The following is a 17,577-nucleotide window of genomic DNA, read 5'->3' as shown; positions in this document are numbered from 1 at the left end:
CGGTTTGCACCCAGGCTCCCTGATATACAACATGCAGTATCATATTGCTCTGCCAGATGCCCAACCCATACACAACTCTAACTGGAGAAATCATTATTGTGCGTTAAGTACATTTCAAAAGTACTTCAAGAAAATTGACTTTTTCAAGAATATACCTACAAAAATATCTCAGATATATTTACCTGATAAGCCAGCTTTCTGACAGCTTCTTTCACATCCTTGGTACGTCCCACAATTTTTGGCAAAGTCTTTGCTGATGGTGCAATACATGACAACACTGCCCGCCTCACTTCTGGGTTTGAATCATTTTCAATCAAAGTAGTATATGCTAAAAATCAAACAATACACCTTGGTATTACAGAAATTATTTAACAGTCACAAAATAATGCACATCTTGATATTTTTAAAATGTCTTTAAGATGATAAAAATGACATTTTCTTTTCTTACATTTAATTTTAGTAAAAAAAAAAAATTTTTTTCCACTAACCTCTCTTCTAAGAATAGAATTGAGAAATTTATTCAATGGATTAAGCAAGAAGGCAAAACCTAAGAGTAAATAGCCTAAAAAGCCATCGGAGAGCTATCTGATGTTTTTCTCATCCTCAATATCTAGGAAAAAGTTTAGCAGAGTAGATATTATGTTAAACTGATAAGTAAAAGCTAAAAATATAAATTACAAAGCAGAGATTAGGCTTTAAAAAATTTGTTAAAAGATAACCCAAACTGAATCACTAGAAACAAGAGGAAATCTAAGTTAGATAAGAATATCTTCAGAATATAAAGACATCTAATAAATTTTTTTTTAAAAAACTAACTGAAGTTAAAAGCCCAACAGGAAAATGCATAAAACATGACAGGCACTGCAGAAAAATCCTGCCACAAAACAGCAAATAATATTTCATCCAAGGATGAACTACATACAAGACAGCAGTTGCAAGATTAAAAAGGGGCTCCAAACCACTTCTCCCTAATGATACTGTAGCCGTCCCAACATCACGGCACAAGAGATCTGTGTATTTGTGGTGATGCTGGCTTAAGGTTACTGTGTTATGAGTCACACAATACTATTCTTAGAGTGATAGACAGCATGTACAGTTAGGTACAGTACATGAAACTGTAATAATGATAAATGATTGTTACTGGTTTATATGTTTACTTTTATAGTTCGGGTAGACTTTATATTTCATAAAGATAGGAACCAACAGCCTACCACTTAGGACAGTGCTGAGGGCAGCCACATCGCATCAGAATGTGGTTGTCTGTCCTGGCTCTGCCTGCTTCCTGCTGGGACACCCCTGGAAGCAGGTGACTGTTGAAGTCCCTGTTCCCTGCTAGCCACCCATGAGACATGGGTTCCTGACCACTCCCTCTCAGCTTTAGCTGGAATGGGCATTCAGGCGATAAAAGGACAAGAGCTCCATCACTCTTTCAGATAATACAAATTTTAAGTTTATTGTGCATTAGTATGCCACGGTATTCAGCAGCAGTTTCATAATCTCATCTCTTCATCAACAGGCCTCACTGATGACTTTTCACCATGTATGTCTGAATAAGTAATTTCAATTTTCATGCAATGAAATTGCCTAACAACCCATTTCTCACAACATATCCTGAACTGGCTACTAAATATATGAAATACAGTAAAAAATTAATAATGTACTGACTTGAATGGCTGCCATTCAAGTTACAACTTCACAATCTTACAACTATAATTACAATCAGTTTTGACAGAAAAATACAGTATGGTCAATATAAAATGATAAGTAAAAGTTAACATTTAGATATATGCGATTAAGCTATATAATACATTTTTTAAAATACTTTTTTTTAGGAGCTGGCATCACAGTGTAGTAGGTTAAGCCTCTACCTTTGGTGCTACATCCCATATGGGCACCAGTTTGGATCCAGGAGCTATATGTCCAATCTAGCTCCATAGACTGAAAGGGATGAATATGATAAAATAAGAGTAAAAGTAGGATTGAAAGGGATTGATATAGATGAAAAAAAAAGTGGACCTAAATAATTTTTAAAGATTTATTCATTTTTATTGGAAAGACAGATAGTCCACAAGCAGGGAGCTAGAAAGGAAGTGGAGCAGCTGGGACACAAACCGGCACCAGTGTGGGATCCCAGTGCATGCAATGTGAGGATTTTGCCACTGAGCCATCGTGCTAGCCCACCCTAAAATATTACTATTATCTGGAGCCATAAAAAAGTAACTCCAGCCATTAAGGCCAATTCGGGGGTGAACCAACAGATGGCAGATATCTGTCTTTCCCTCTCTCAGCTAATCGGCCTTTGAAAAAAAGTGAATGAATCTTTAAAATAAGCATTTTTTGAAGTATATTAGTCCAAAATGAGGGATAACAGTTCCTTTGGGGGAAAGGAGCACAGCTGGACAGAGATGATGCAAGGCAGGCTTCAAGACACTGATGGCATTCTATCATTTTAAGATGAATGAGTTCTTAATTTTAAATTTTACTTCTTTCATATCTTACTTTTAATTTCATATTGTTTACATTTTCCTATTTACAAATGGTATTCTACATATATTTTATACTTTATTATTTAAATCATGTATTCATTATGCACGTCTTCCAGACACATATACATGCACGTGTATTTCATAATAACAACATTCAGTTACTAAAGCTGAAAACATTTCAGAAGCTAAACATACCGTCAATCACTGGGCATTCATCATCCTTGGGGTCCTGAAGTCGTGAGAGAGCCAAAACTGCCTGTATTCTCACGTTTGGAATCTTATCCTTTATTCTGACAAGCATGGTTTCGTTAATTTTATCAAACAAACAATCATCAATCTGGGCATTTTCTGGCATATTCCCCAAAAGCTTGTTTATGAGCTGGCACACTCTAAATCTTACTGCATTGCTATTTGCTTCATGAGACTAAAACGGAAAAAAAAAACAAAAATATATTTAAGTCACAGACCATCCCTAAATAATACAGATAATTTGAATTTTCTATCTTAAAATTTTAGAATTTACAACAGTAGCTCATTCTTTGCAGAAACTGCTTATTGGTAAAATGCTAGTAAATATGCTTTCTAAAACAGTCTCAAGCAGTCTGTAATATCTCCTGCAAGAAAAATACTGCTTTTGTAGGAACTCTAATTTCTAATATAAAAACCTCATTGAAAACAAACATGTGAAAACGGTTGGAGAGGTCTTGAAAACCCAATGCTTAAATAATTTTTTAAAAAGTCATGTTTTAGGGCCCGGCGCGGTGGCGCAAGTGGTTAAGGTCCTCGCCTTGCATGCCCAGGATCCCATATGGACACAAGTTCTATCCCGGCAGCCCAGCTTCCCTTCCAGCTCCCTGCCTGTGGCCTGGGAAAGCAGTCGAGGACGGCCCAAAGCTTTGGGACCCTGCACCCGCGTGGGAGACCCGGAAGAGGCTCCTGGCTTTGGACCGGCATAGCACCGGCAGTTGCGCTCACTTGGGGAGTGAATCATCGGATGGAAGATCTTCCTCTCTGTCTCTCCTCTCTGAATATCCGCCTTTCCAATAAAAAAATAATAAAAATAAATTTTTTTAAAAAGTCATGTTTTAAGCTTAATGAGTCATAACATTTCTTACAAAAGATACCCTGATGTTTTCTCAATCACTTGATGGATACATTTCACTTTCTGCTCATTGCATGTTTGTATTATATACTGCATCCAAACTTCACAGCAAAACTTTCCATAGCACTTTTCCAAGGGGCTGGTTTCCAACATACCTCTAGGAGAAAAGTAAATAAATGCTTTAAAATGCCACGGTCGTCCTCTTCCTCATCATCTTCCACATGGTCGTCCTCTTCCTCATCATCTTCCACATCGGATTGGTGAAAAGAAGTAACAAACTTTGCAGCAAAGTCTATTATTCTCTCCACAGCTGGCTCGCGTTTATAGATTATCATGGCATATTTAAGGTACTGGATGAACTCCTTATGGAAAACGGTTTTATCGCTCATCTGGAGGAAGAACGAAGGCTTTCAGGAAGCGCGCCTTCCTCCCAGCGCGCCGCTCACCCACGGGACGCCACCTGCACCCTCCGAGCCCGGGACCGCCCGCCTCGGGCTGCCAGATCCTGTCCTCCACACCTCCACGCTCCCACTCCCGCCGCCCCGGGGCCAGTGGGCTCCGACGGCTGCACGCAGCCTGGCAGGACCCCGCAGGACCCCGGCAGGGCGGCGGAGGGCGCGGGCCAGCGCCCACCCCCGGCCCCGAGCGGGGCTGACGACGGGCTGAGGATCGGGCTGAGAACGGGCTGAGGATGGACTGAGGACCGGGCTGAGGAAAGGGTGAGGACGGGCTGAGGACGGGCTGAGGACCGGGCTGAGGACGGGCTGAGGACAGGGTGAGGACAGGGTGAGGACGGGCTGACGACAGGCTGAGGACAGGGTGAGGACGGGCTGAGGACAGGGTGAGGAAAGGGTGAGGACAGGCTGAGGACGGGCTGAGGATCGGGTGAGGACAGGCTGAGGACAGGGTGAGGACCACGCTGAGGACAGGCTGAGGACCGGGCTGAGGAAAGGCTGAGGACAGGGTGAGGACGGGCTGAGGACAGGGTGAGGACAGGGTGAGGACAGGGTGAGGACGGGCTGAGGACAGGGTGAGGACAGGCTGAGGACAGGGTGAGGACAGGCTGAGGACGGGCTGAGGACAGGCTGAGGACAGGGTGAGGACAGGCTGAGGACGGGCTGAGGACAGGGTGAGGACGGGCTGAGGACAGGGTGAGGACGGGCTGAGGACAGGGTGAGGACCACGCTGAGGACAGGCTGAGGACCGGGCTGAGGAAAGGCTGAGGACAGGGTGAGGACGGGCTGAGGACAGGGTGAGGACAGGGTGAGGACAGGCTGAGGACGGGCTGAGGACAGGGTGAGGACAGGCTGAGGACAGGGTGAGGACAGGCTGAGGACGGGCTGAGGACAGGCTGAGGACAGGGTGAGGACAGGCTGAGGACGGGCTGAGGACAGGGTGAGGACGGGCTGAGGACAGGGTGAGGACGGGCTGAGGACAGGGTGAGGACAGGCTGAGGACAGGGTGAGGACAGGGTGAGGACAGGCTGAGGACAGGGTGAGGACAGGGTGAAGACGGGCTGAGGACCGGGCTGAGGACGGGCTGAGGACGGGCTGACGACGGGCTGAGGACAGGGTGAGGACAGGGTGAAGACGGGCTGAGGACCGGGCTGAGGACGGGCTGAGGACGGGCTGAGGACGGGCTGAGGACAGGGTGAGGACCGAGCTGAGGACTGGGCTGAGGACGGGCTGAGGACAGGGTGGTCACGCTCCCGCAGGCGGAAGGGGCGGATGGCGGGGCGCCAAGCCCCGAGGACGGCGGCCCAGGCCCGCGCTCACCGTGCTGTAGGTGCGGCTCAGCGCCACCACCAGCTTCGCCTGGTTCTGGTGCGGCTGCTGGGCCAGCTGGAAGGCCTCCTTGACCGTCAGCAACCTCTTTTCCGCGCCCATGATGAGGAGACGCCACAGCCGACGATACCGAACGTTCAGGATCCTCTTCCACAACAACCAGGCGGAGGGGCGTGGCTACCCGCCAGAATGTTCAAATAACTCTCGCGAGAGGAGGAGATACCGCGAGACCTCCGCGCGCGCGCGGTGCGGGAAGGGTCCCGCCTCCCCTCAGAGCCACTCCCCCGCGCCCCACGCTCCGGCAGGGCGCATGCGCGCGGGGTGTTTCCCGGTGGAAAGTGGCGTCTCTGTGGCCAGGGGGTCGTCGACTCGGCCGGAAGTGGTCTCGTCGGGGAAGAGGTAGCGGAGCGGCCGGGTGCCTTCCGGGGACCGGGCTGGGGGCGCCGGGCCTGGCGGGGTCGCGCGTGCGGCCGTGAGGCGAAGGCTCCGCCACGGGTGAGAACAGGGAATTTGCTGAGAACCGTCTCGGGTTCCGGGAGGGGAAGGGAGACGGGGCGTCGGGAAGGGCAGGACGGCCGCAGGCTGCTCCGAGGGGAGACTCCCGGGTGAGCTGAGAGGGGCGCGCCAAGGGGGCGACGGATGAGACCGAGTCCTGTTCAGGGGCCACAGGACAAAACTACCCCCCAAAACATGACAGCAGGAGACGAGACCGTGCCTCCCCAGAACTCACTGCTTGGGCCTGTTTTAACCTGTTGAAGAAACTGCAAACACTGGGGGAGCTCCGCCACGCTGGCTTCTTGTAAAAGAGGCTGCATCTGTAAAGGAAATTTAGGTTCGTGAACTTTGTCTAGAAGAGCACGTCTTCCAGGCGCCTTTTCGGTTGTCTGCTAGACCTTGCCTGTGTTGCCCCTCTGCTGACCTGCGGCAACAGCTTCCTCCGTACCCCAGAAACCCACAGTTACTTTTTTTCCCCCATTTTGTTCTATTTTACGTAGACTGGGCCGTTAGCCCCGCCGTTTCTCCCCCTCCTGCAGCTCACTGCAGAGCCACCGCCCCCCGAACTGAACCTTGCAAAGCCGCCTGTGCCCCTTGCTCCTCCCGAGGACCCTTCCCTCTCCAAAAGCAGCAGAGTTTCAGATTTTGCCGCTTTATGTGTTAAGAGAGCGCTTTATGTATGAAGGACATATGGGTAAATTAATGAATGAACGTTTGAGTCAGGTGTGCTTTAGCTATTGTGTAACTCTTGGATAAGTAAGCGTATTTTGCATGGATTTTTCCAATCAGTACTAGTTTTAAGGTTTGTTCATTCTGTGAACCATAGTAACTTCCCTCCCTTGAGAGTTATCATGTGGCAGAATAAGCACATTATTTAATCCTTTCAAATAACTCCAATAAAGAAACAGCAGTCAGGAGCCAGTGTTGTGGCATGGCGGTTAAGCCACCACCTGCCTGCATCGCTGGCTGGAATCTGCTACAGGCTGTGGTTTGAGACCCAGCTTTTTTCCCCTCTCTCCAGCTCTCTGCTGCTGTGCCTTGAAAGCAGAGGCAGCTGGCCCACGGGCTTGAGCCTCAGCACCCTGGCTGATGCCTGGCACAGCCACCGCCCTTGTGGCTATTCGGTGAGTGAACCAGCAGCTGGAACCTTCTCCTCCCACCCCACCTCTCTCCCATTCTGTATTTTCCTTTGCAACTCTTCTTTTCAAAAAAAGTTTTAAAATAAATGTTAATAATCTTTTTAAGCAGAACTGAGGTGCAGGCAGGTTGCTATTGTATTTGGTTGTACATTATTTGCTCACCCACTTTCCTGCTTCTTTATAGCCCCAGTTTTTGAAACTTTGTAGGAATTTAAATTTAAAGTCATGAATATGGTAGCATTTGGGTTGCCTATAATTTTGAAATTATTGAGATGTCTTCGTTTCTGAAAGGACGTGGTGCGTATTTCAGGTTAATCAGAGCAAAACCATAGAGGCTAAAAAATGCAGGGACTACAGTGGTAACCCTCATGGTCTTACCTGCACTGAGTTGTAGACAGCCAGGAAGCCATGGTGAAACAGAAACCTAGAAAGCGTATTCATGTGTAAGTACATATGTCCAGACTGCTGTATCCACAGGTAATAAGAATTCTCTAAGTGGCAGAAAGAGAAATCAAGATTGAGGTCACATCCACTGGTTCACTTCCCAGGGGCCCATGATGCCCAGGGCTGACCTGAGCTGGGCTGGGAGCAAGTCCTAGCATGTGTCGGCGGGACAGGAGCCCAGCGGCTCAGTCCCTCGGCCTTCCAGCGTCTGTGTTAGCTTTGCAGCTGAAGTCAAGAACTGGAGTTGAGAATTGAAGTCCAGGTTTGGGAGGTACTCATCTGCACCATGAGGTTAAGTGCCTACTCCCACTAATATGAGTGACTAGTAGGATAACTTTCATTCTTGTTTATCTTACTGAGCCTAAGAAATTGGATATTATTTAAGGCCAGCCCATGCCAAGGACTACTCACGCTTGTGGCTATTACATTGGGCAGCATAGAACTATTCTGTCATTTGCTCTTAATATAAGGGCAATTAGGAAACTAAAAATTAGAACAAATTAATACTCAGTAACAATTGTCTTACTTTGATGCACTTAATTTCGCAGGTTTGGCTGCCTGCCACCTTTGTTTGCAGGCTCATATTCCTTTACTGTATTTTGTTGACTATCTCATCCACCAGTGAGTTTATACTGTTCTGTCAGTTACTGGCCACTAGAGGTCAGTCCAACCATATTTGACTAAGTTTTCAGTTTGATTTTTAAAACTTGGTATCTGGAAATTGAAGGTATAACAATGATAGACTTGATGTTATATCTGTGGGATTTACATGTGTCTTCAAATGGACTTTGTCTAACAGCTATTTAAAAAGTAGAGTGAACCTTTTTGAAAATGTTCAGAATAGCATACTAACTGAAATATCAGTTATTCTTGTAGGTGTAATCTGGTTGAAAAGGAAACAACTAGAAAATAAGTGGACAGAGTAAAATATAGACAGAATAATTAAAGTGAAAGCTTCTCATCAGAGTTAGTAATACTTTTGTGCTTCTGTTTCTACTTGGAAGATGAAGTTAAACTCAAACATTAGGGAAAATATATGAAAATTGCTCAAAAACCTAAAATAAAACTGCCAATCCACTACTAGATACATAGTTGTCAGATGTCTGTACTCCCATGTTTATTGCAGCACAATTCACAATTGCCAAGGTATGAAAACAACCTGAGTGTTGACCCACTGATGAATGGATACAGAAGTCTAATGGAGTGCCATTTAGCCATTAAGAAGCTGTGAAACCTGGTCATTCACAGCAGCATGTGTGGGACTGTGGAGTCTCAAAAAATAGTAATAATAAGTAAAAACAAACCCCAAAAAAGTGATCTCATAGAAGCTAAAATGATAATAGTGTTTACCAGAGACTGGATAGGGAAGCAGGAAGAAAGGGTTGTGGAAAGGATAAGTAACAAAAACTAAGTTATAGCTACATGGAAGTAATAAGTTTTACAGGATCTACTAGGTAATGTTAACACATTGTGTATTTTGCTACTCTGAAAAGCTAGAAGATGGAATTTTGGATGTTTTCACAATAAGAAAATGTTGGATATTTGAAGATAGAGCTACTAGACATTGCTGTTATTTGGCAATGCACATATGTGGCAAACTTCAAATGGTACTTCACAAATATGCTTAATTTTTACGTGGTAAAAACATTTGTTGAAAATTTTCAAGAATACAGAATACCCCTAAGTGGACACAAACCATTTTAAAATTTTTTTGTTTTTCTCAAGGATATGTTACCTTGACTGACAAAAGCTGAGAAGATTCTAGAGCACATATTTTTGTCTAAATGAAGATTAAAATGGGAAGTGACATAGTGATACAGTAGGTTAAGCCATTGGCTGCCATGCTGGTGTTCCATATGGGTGGCAGTTTAAGTCCCTGATGCTCTCTTTCAGTCCACCCTGTTTGTGTGTCCAGGGAAGCAGCAGAGGATGAGCCTTTGCTACCCACATGGTAGACCTGAATGGAATTCAGGGTCCTGGCTTTGTCCTGGCACAGTCCCAGCTGCTACGGCAATTTGGGGCGTGAACTAGCAGATGGAAGATCGCTGTTTCTGTACATCTCTCCCCCTCTGTAACTCTGCCTTCCAAATAAATAAGATAAATCTTTTTCAAAACATTAAAAAGAATGAAGAGTTTTCATTCTGCTTACATTGATTTAACAGTCTGCATTTTTTATAGAAAGGTGTGTAAAAAATTTACTTAAATGGGCTTCTAATTGGTTCTACCACATTTGACATATTCATTTTTCCAGTGATAGAAATGTAGAATGTTTCTAAGAACTCCTTATCCCAGAGGACAGTTCAGAGGTTACCCTCATACATGTTCATGTCACACAGAATCTCTTTGCTCCATACATCCAGGCTAGATTGCTGGCTCATGAGTTCATGAAATGCACGAATTACCAGTCTGGCTAAGTAGTATGTTCAGATTGCTCTTCAGAATAATGTCGCTAGTATCTAATTCCATTTCACCCACAGTGCCAGTACCTGAAGAGAGCACATGGACAGTTATCAGTATCCAGCTTTGTAGTTTGGTGGCATAACAATCACACTGTTAATGCCTTTGCATTTTTCTCTTGTACCACTTGAGGATGTTTTTCCATTGCCCATTTAAGGAAAACAAAAATGATTGCTAGTAGTTCACTTTTGTTTGGTATTATATAGATGCTTTCAAAGTATGGGTCTCCTTCTGTAATAGGTTAACAAGGGAATAATAAACAAAGGAATCACACACAGTTTGAAACTCGGGGGAAGCACAAGACAGTAGGAGCCCATAGAGAAGGAGCTGAGATGGGAGCTTAGACTTCTGGTGGCTGCAGAGGGATGGAACACAGGCTAGGGGAAGTTGATGGCAGAGTCCACCAGGCTTGTCTTGCTGTGCAGATCCTGTACCAAGGTAACCGCTGTCAAGGCTAGTGCCAAACCCATAATCCCTTTCTTAGGCAGAAAGGGAAATATCAGATGGAAAATCCTGCTCTTGTAAATCAATCCATCAATAAATAAATTTCTTTTTACATAAGAACAGATTTTCAGAGCTATTCCGTATCTTCAGAGGTCTGAAAACCAAACTCTAAATTTGCAAAAAATGTTTGGGTCGTGATATTTTAGAGATATATTTGGGTGGGATATCTTTAGTTCAACCCAAAAATGGTCAATTTTGAGTTTTGATGGGATTGAATTTATATGTGTGTGTGTTTTCTACTTTTTTTATTTAATAAGTCTTTCTCTGATCTCAAGTCAGATATTCTGTATCATATTCAGTCAACTTTATAGTCTTATTATTCCCATTTAGATCTTTATCCCAGTATGGACCGTTCTTTATAAGAAGCCTTATGAAAGTAGAGTTTTGTCTTCATATAATGAATCAGTTGTACCCACGTTATCTCTAAATGCATCCATTTTCCATTGGCTTATGTCACACCTTTATTTCATCTACCATTTTCTCAAATAGTAGATGCCTCTCTTTCTGAACTGTGTGCTATTCTGGACTATGTGGTTGAAGCTAGAAGCTTAGAACTCTGTTGGCAGATGCCCAGGTGCTTTGGCCATCATCCACTGCTTTCCCAGGCACATTAGCAGGAAGAAGGGTTGAAAAAGGAGCAGCCCAGATTCAAGAGCCACTCCAGTATAAGATGCTAGCATTGCAAGCAGAAGCTTAACCTGGTGGGTGACATCAGCATCTGTACTCATTGGTTCTTAATTCCTAAATAGATTTGATGTGTTTATATTTCTGCTGTGAAGTGTAGCTATGTGTTGAGGAAAACAAAAGTACATACTGTGTCAGATTATTAGGAGAATTTTAAATATTAACATTTGCTCAGTTCCTAGATTACTAACCAAAAAATAGCATGTACTACGCAAGTATCTGCATTATGATGAATGAAATTCATAGGTTAATATCAGATCCAGGCACCTTGTTGAGCTCTTTTGTTAACTCCAATAGTTTATGTTTGTGTTTTTAACTAGATGGACATATCATCTACACATTAATAGTTTTTTTTTCTTCCAGTTCTTTTTTTAAGATTTATTTATTTTTATTACAAAGTCATATATACAGAGAGGAGGAGAGACAGAGAGGAAGATCTTCCATCTGATGGTTCACTCCCCAAGTGGCCACAACAGCCGGTGCTGTGCCGATCTGGAGCCAGGAGCCAGGAGCCAGGAGCCAGGAACTTCCTCCAAGTCTCCCCCATGGGTGCAGGGTCCCAGGGCTCTGGGCCGTCCTCAACTGCTTTCCCAGGCCACAAGCAGGGAGCTGGATGGGAAGTGGAGCTACTGGGATTAGAACTGGAGCCCATATGGATCCCGGCATGTTTAAGGCAAGGACTTTAGCCACTAGGCCACGCTGCCAGGCCCTCTTCCAGTTCTTAAATCTGTCTTTTTTTTTTTTTTTTTGAGTAAGACTTTCAGTCCTCTTTCACTATCAGTCATCATACTCATCCTTACCTGATCTAACTTTTAAAAAATTTTTTAGGGAAATTTTTTATTTAAAGATTTATTTTTTTTTTCCTTTGGAAAAACAGTTATACAAAGAGGAGGAGAGACAAACAGGAAGATCTTCCATCTGCTAATTCAATCCCTAAGTGGCCGCAACAGTCAGAGCTGAGCTGATCCAAAACCAGGATCCAGAGGCCTCTTCCAGGTCTCTCACACAGGTACAGGGTCCCAAGACTTTGGACCACCCTTGACTCCCTCCCAGGCCACAATTAGGGAGCTGGATGGGAAGCAGGGCCAACGGGACATGAACCTGCGCCCATGTGAGATCCTAACTTGTGCAAGGCAAGAACTAGCCACTAGTCTACTGTACCAGACCCACCCAATTTCACTTTTAAAAGAAAAATTTTCACTTAGGCTAATATTTGCGTAAAACTTGGGGGAGATAACTTTTACCAAAATGTAAAGTACTCTTTCTAGTTTGCAAAGATTTTTTTAAGATGCAGTTATTTACTTGAAAGAGTTACAGAGTAAGAGACAGAGAGAGGTCTTCTATCTCCTGGTTCACTCCCCAAATAGCCACAAAGGCTGGAACTAGGCTTGTCCAGAGGCAGGAGCTCCTTCCACCTTAGTACAGGCTTTGCTGCTTCCCAAGAACGTTAGTAGGGAACTGAGCCAAATGGAACTGCCAGGATTAGAACCAGTGCCCACATAAAATGCTAGCACCTCAGGCAGTAGCTTCACTGGCTAAACCATAGCACTGATCTCCTGAATGTTTTGTTTTTTTAAGCCTAAGAAAGTATTGATCAAGAACTAATAAATATCCACAGTTAATAAAACTATCTCTTTTTCTTTAGTTTTGATAATTTTATATTCTAAAGTTGACCTGTTCTTGCTCTCCTGGGATAATCTACTTCATTATAATGGTCTTTGTTTTTGTTAGAATCCATTAATATTTAGAATTCTTCTAAGTGAGATGCACCTCTGCTTACCCAATTCGTCTCTGGATTCAGAATTAATTTTTTTTTATTTTCCTTGTAAAAGGAGTTGATTGGTTTCCTTGTTGTTTGTTTCTTTCAAATAGCTTATGTAAATGGTTCACATGATCACAAACTAGGGAGCCCAGCAGGAATGTTAGCATGTAGCAGCCCTGCCATCTGGCAGGCCCCGAACCCAACCAGCCAACACACCTGAAAGTTACAGAAAAGGAATTCCTTTTATAGCTCTTGGGAGCTTGTGAGCATAAGAGGTCTACCTACATTTGCAGAAGTAAATTTTGGGCTAAAACTGCACATTTAAAACACATTGTCGGGCCCGGCGGCATGGCCTAGTGGCTAAAGTCCTCACCTTGAGCACGCTGGGATCCATATGGGCTCCAGTTCTAATCCCAGTAGCTCCACTTCCCATCCAGCTCCCTGCTTGTGGCCTGGGAAAGCAGTTGAGGACAGCCCAGAGCCCTGGGACCCTGCACCCATGGGGGAGACTTGGAGGAAGTTCCTGGCTCCTGGCTCCTGGCTCCTGGCTCCAGATCGGCACAGCACCGGCTGTTGTGGCCACTTGGGGAGTGAACCATCAGATGGAAGATCTTCCTCTCTGTCTCTCCTCCTCTCTGTATATCTGACTTTGTAATAAAAATAAATAAATCTTAAAAAAAAAACACATTATCCCAGTTATATAAAACAAATTATAAAAATGGCTCCCAAACTTTGCCTCCCAATTTTATGAGTATTCCTTACAGGAACATCGGTCTTCACTGATGAGAAAGGGGGAATGTTTGAAGGCTTCAGGGTCACCATCCATGCTTTTAGGTAGCGTGCAGTTAGGTGGACAGTTACATTACCCAGTGTTTTCAGGCTTTAATATCGTATCTCTAGTCTTCTCATTCACAGGTTAAGGCCACCCTTCCAGATAGCCCATCCACTTAACTCATCCATTCCCAAGGATGTGTGCGTCACCTATTGAAAACATTGGATCTTTGCACACCAGATATCCCTGACAGCTCATCTCATCACCCCTGCAGCCAAGTTTCTTTACCAGCGGACAACCAAGGCAACTATCAAGCTTGCTCTTCACGACCAAGTGTGTAGACTGTCCCTGCCAACAAAAACAGTACACAGAGCTTCCCTTCACATTACCACTGATCATTCAGATGGCACTAAGAAAATCAGCTTGTCTAAATGTGAGCCCTTCCCTTGTTGGGTAGCAAGGATTTGAAGGAGATAACTCTGGAATCTGTGTCACTGGTAAATGACTGGCACTTTTACACACTACACTGGTCTTGAGGACTGAGATGTCCGGCTTTGTAAGTGAAGATTATACAACATAACCTTGAAGAACAACACAGTAGTGTGGGCCAGTGGCAGACTTGTGTGTGTAATGGACTGAGAGACAAATTGCTCTTGGTGAAAAGATTTTCTGTCTGTTTTTTATTTGCCAGTGTTTGTGTTTGCTGGCTTAGGTTGTTGCCTTTCCTGGTTCCTTGCTCTGTTTTGTTGTAATGGGTCCCAGAAATCCATCTCCTGACCCCTTATCAGAATCAGAAAGTGAGGAAGAAGAAAACTTTGGCTATTTCGATGAGAATTCTGGGGAAGAATGGGACTCCTCTGAAGAAGAGGACCCTGTAGTTCCCAACCTAACGCCTCTTGAGAGCCTTGCCTGGCAAGTCAAGTGCCTTTTAAAATATTCTACAACTTGGAAACCTTTAAATCCCAATTCCTGGTTATATCACGCTAAACTCTTGGATCCAAGCACACCAGTCCATATACTTCGAGAGATAGGTCTAAGACTCTCTCATTGTTCCCATTGTGTTCCCAAACTGGAACCAATTCCTGAGTGGCCCCCTCTGGCCTCTTGTGGAGTGCCACCTTTTCAAAAGCCCCTTTCAAGTCCCAGCCGGCTCTCACGAGATCATGCCACTCTCAATGGAGCACTGCAGTTTGCCACCAAACAGTTAAGCCGAACATTGAGTAGAGCCACTCCCATCCCCGAGTACCTAAAACAGATCCCCAACTCCTGTGTTTCTGGTTGTTGTTGTGGCTGGCTAACTAAAACAGTGAAAGAAACAACCCGTACTGAACCCATCAACACTACGTACTCCTACACTGACTTCCAAAAGGCAGTTAACAAACTTTTAACAGCATCACTCTGAAGATCTACCATTGGATCATCTCTCTTTGATATAGCTAAGAAAGAAGTGGGTGAGAATGTTAATCATTAGGCAGCCCACAGTTGAAAAGCTAATGTTTTCTCAACTGACCTATGCCATGCTATAGCTTACCCAGGTACTGCTGTATATTGAATGTGCCCGAGATCCTGTAATTCACCTGTATAAAATATGCGTTGTGAGCATACTGTGAAAGATCCTATGGATGAAATGAGAATTTTGATGGAGAATTACTCGAAAAAGATTTTATAACAGATGACTATTCTTTATTGTCAATATTTACCTTCTCCCCAGTTTACTGTGTCTATATGAATGGACTTTAAGTAGATACCTAATTTATTAACAAGAAGGAAAACAAACTTCCTTTTTGTTTCCCATCAGTCATAACTGCCATTGTGGAAAGCAAGAAGTTAACAACACCTAGCAAAATCTTTGGAAACATAGTCCTCTGCGAAACTGATTTCTAGGGAGGTGAATAATGAGGCAAATGATGGGAATACAGATCTCTCCTGGCTTTTCAATAAGTATGCTGACATAATACCATTTAAGGGTTTCTATTTTTGAGGGTGTGCAGTTTCAAACCTAGATACACTACTCCAGATGTGATTATGATACCTACTATTGCACTGATCATTCAGAATTAGAGTCCCACTACGTTTTTTTTTTTTCAGTCCACTATGTATTTAGCTAAGTGGCCTGAAACAACATCCCTTGGAGTTGAACAGAAACCTGTTCTGTAGGAAGTGGTTCCTAAATCTTGGCTTGTAGATATTCAAGTATAAATAAACTACATTGCCCAGGATGAATAGGAAAAGAGTAGGAGAACATTTATGCTTTCGCTATCAGCCATTAATAGATTAAAGTATTTTATCTGTAGAACATTTCCTGGAGTCATTTATGCACTTTCTACATCCATTGCAACATTTTCAGGAATCAAAACTCTGAGGAAAAATAGCTCATACATCCTGAAGTAAAGAGTTATAGCAGCTTTGTTTTCCTAAGTAGATTAGCTTTAGCTTTTCTTCTGGCTAAAGGTACTCTTGTCAGTGAGTCTTAGGAGTATGAGCAGTACATGAGGCCGTTAAGTCAATGAGACATTCTCCAGTGAAAACCTGTGTGTGGTGCCTCTTGACTGGACATCTAATGAGAATCAAACAGTTACAGCAGAGCAGTGGACACAGGCCATGTTGTAAAAGGAGAATATGGCAGCTCATTTGATGCCGATGTAAAAGAAGAACAGAACAAACTAGACAACTACCCCAGTCAAATGGTGACAGCAAAAAATCTCAGTGAATGGAGACTTGAGACTTACTGTATCAGCCAATAGACATTAGGATGGTGACATCATCCTTGGATTGGTGAAATCAACAGCAATCCTGAACTATCCAAACCACTTGGGCAGAACCCTTGGAATATGCACACATTGGGAGCCTAGGTTGACACTGATTGTAAAGCTAGGTTGCAATAGTTCCTTATGCTTGGGTACTGGGATGTTTGGAAAGTCATGGGTGACTTTACCCTTTATCTTTTCCCCTTTCCCCCAAAACAAGAAGAAATAGCAAAATTGGAAACAGTTTTCTCTAAACCTCGATCCTTCCCACCCTGATCAACCATGTAATCATTATAAAAAATAAAATGAATTAAAAACAGATTGTTAAAAGTATATAATATATCCCTTTATTTTATTTTTGCTTTTTCCTGTTTTCCCTAATTAACTGCTATTTGCAAAGTGGTATTAAAAAGTTTAAGCATTGATGGGATCACAAGTTCTTTAAGTGTGTAACAGTTTTAAGGAGAGAAGAATGTTTATAACCTGATGCATATTCCTGCTCTGCCTTAGTTTTTCTGTCTTAAGGAAAAAGAAGGGTGTTAAGTAGAAACATATATATATATATATACACACACACACACACATATATATATATATGTTAGTGGAAATCATTGACCTGAAGCTATATCATGTTGTTAGTCTAACTGAATGTAATGAATTTAATATGAAAGTGTTGCGTGAAGTTGGTTTTGGTTTTTAAAATGTCACAAGAACCTGTCTTTGTTTTTGCCGGGGGTAGGGGTTATGATGGGAGGAGATAGAGGAGTAATTTGAAAATTAAAATATATTGATGTTTATGTACTATGATAATCCTTTTCCTCTGTGTGCATATAAAAGTGCCTTGCTTATGAATGAATGCATTTTCTATTCACTCCAAAAAGAAGGCTTCCTCCAGAGCAGCAGCTGAATAAACAGCAGCTTTCTATATGCTGAATGAGTATTGTCATTTGTTTTTAACAGATGAAACAGCCTACGATGCTTGCAGCATGTTGAACACTCACATAGCACTGAATAAATAACTAAGGCACCTATGTAGTATCTGATAAGTGATTTGACATCTTCAGAAAAGAAATACACTTGAAATGTTTCATATGACCAAGAGCTAAAGTTCTTTCGATAATGCCGTGTTGCACAAAATGATAGATACCTGAATAATTCTTACCACATGTGAGTGCAGGGTCCTGAGGCTTTGGGCCATCCT

At 43.3% G+C, this 17,577-nt stretch overlaps 2 protein-coding genes across 3 annotated transcripts in view; one reads left to right on the top strand and one right to left on the bottom strand.

Moving 5' to 3' along the window:
- The window catches only part of NCAPG (non-SMC condensin I complex subunit G), a 35,225-nt gene extending 29,695 nt beyond the window's left edge, over window positions 1–5,530 (bottom strand). The window contains exons 1-4 of the mRNA XM_040965812.1: window positions 5,364–5,530; window positions 3,744–3,977; window positions 2,682–2,910; window positions 183–328 (exon numbers count right to left, since the gene is read on the bottom strand). Of these exons, the coding sequence (XP_040821746.1) occupies window positions 183–328; window positions 2,682–2,910; window positions 3,744–3,977; window positions 5,364–5,474 (720 nt within the window). The 5' untranslated portion in view covers window positions 5,475–5,530. The remainder of the gene's footprint in view (window positions 1–182; window positions 329–2,681; window positions 2,911–3,743; window positions 3,978–5,363) is intronic.
- A 53-nt stretch (window positions 5,531–5,583) lies between these two features.
- Window positions 5,584–16,404, top strand: DCAF16 (DDB1 and CUL4 associated factor 16). Of its 2 annotated transcripts, none has more exons than XM_040965813.1 (2): window positions 5,584–5,771; window positions 13,773–16,404. In XM_040965813.1, the coding sequence occupies exon 2, from the start codon at window positions 14,381–14,383 to the stop codon at window positions 15,029–15,031; it is 651 nt and encodes a 216-aa protein (XP_040821747.1). In that variant the 5' UTR covers window positions 5,584–5,771; window positions 13,773–14,380; the 3' UTR covers window positions 15,032–16,404. The 2 variants fall into 2 exon arrangements, with proteins under 2 accessions (XP_040821747.1, XP_040821748.1); XM_040965814.1 differs by having other exon boundaries at window positions 5,584–5,867.
- Window positions 16,405–17,577: the final 1,173 nt, after the last annotated feature.

This window comes from Ochotona curzoniae, unplaced genomic scaffold (genome assembly GCF_017591425.1).
Source record: "Ochotona curzoniae isolate NIBS_2020 unplaced genomic scaffold, NIBS_Ocur_1.0 scaffold_4505, whole genome shotgun sequence".
Classification (NCBI taxonomy): domain Eukaryota; kingdom Metazoa; phylum Chordata; class Mammalia; order Lagomorpha; family Ochotonidae; genus Ochotona; species Ochotona curzoniae.
This window is presented reverse-complemented; position numbering and strand designations above follow the sequence as displayed.

Bases quoted from the DNA above. Each gene is read 5' to 3' on its own strand.
- DCAF16 (XM_040965813.1), top strand. From the start codon at position 14,381: ATGGGTCCCAGAAATCCATCTCCTGACCCCTTATCAGAATCAGAAAGT.